At 52.3% G+C, this 533-nt stretch overlaps 1 protein-coding gene across 2 annotated transcripts in view; it reads left to right on the top strand.

Moving 5' to 3' along the window:
• Positions 1-367: 367 nt before the first annotated feature.
• Positions 368-533, top strand: part of RPS24 (ribosomal protein S24) — a 7,366-nt gene continuing 7,200 nt past the window's right edge. Inside the window, exon 1 of one of the 2 annotated variants that reach the window (XM_006754820.2) lies at positions 368-459. In XM_006754820.2, coding sequence (XP_006754883.1) covers positions 457-459 — 3 coding nt within the window. In that variant the 5' untranslated portion in view covers positions 368-456. The remainder of the gene's footprint in view (positions 460-533) is intronic. The other variant, XM_015571967.1, reaches the window with a different exon arrangement.

Below are 533 nucleotides of genomic sequence, written 5' to 3'. Positions count from 1 at the left end.
CCAACCCCTCCCCTTTGGCAACCACCAGCCGGCTCTCTGTGTTCATGAGTATGTTTCAAATTTGTTTGTTTATTAGATTCCACATATATGTGAAATAACATGGTATTTATCCTTGGCTGGAGTGCATTTAAACTATAACTTGGTTTACAGAAATTTTAAGTAGGGGTAATTCACATAGTAGTGAATCGCACTGAAATTGAACACGTGCTTACGTAAACCTAGTTAGCGCAGAACTGTTCCACCTCCTGATTGGTTAGATCAGAATTCTGGGTGTGGCCAAAGATGGATGAGGCGGGGCCTTAGGCACTTTCAATCCGGCATTGGCGCGGTCAGCCTCGCGGTCCGGCCACGCCCCCACGCCGGCGCCGCCGGGGTCCTTCCGTACGCGTTGATATGATTGGCCGAGGAAGAGTGGCTCTCTTTTCCTCCCTGGCTGCTTGAAGACCAAACTTCATCATGGTGAGTCTCCCTTGCCCGTGCCGTCATCCGCTGCGTATCCGAGCCATCCGTCGCCCCCCGCTCCCCCCGTCCGC

Source organism: Myotis davidii, unplaced genomic scaffold (assembly GCF_000327345.1).
Source record: "Myotis davidii unplaced genomic scaffold, ASM32734v1 scaffold513, whole genome shotgun sequence".
In the NCBI taxonomy this organism is placed as follows: Eukaryota; Metazoa; Chordata; class Mammalia; order Chiroptera; family Vespertilionidae; genus Myotis; species Myotis davidii.
Note: the sequence above shows the minus strand (reverse complement) of the source record. Positions and strands in the feature narration are given on the sequence as shown.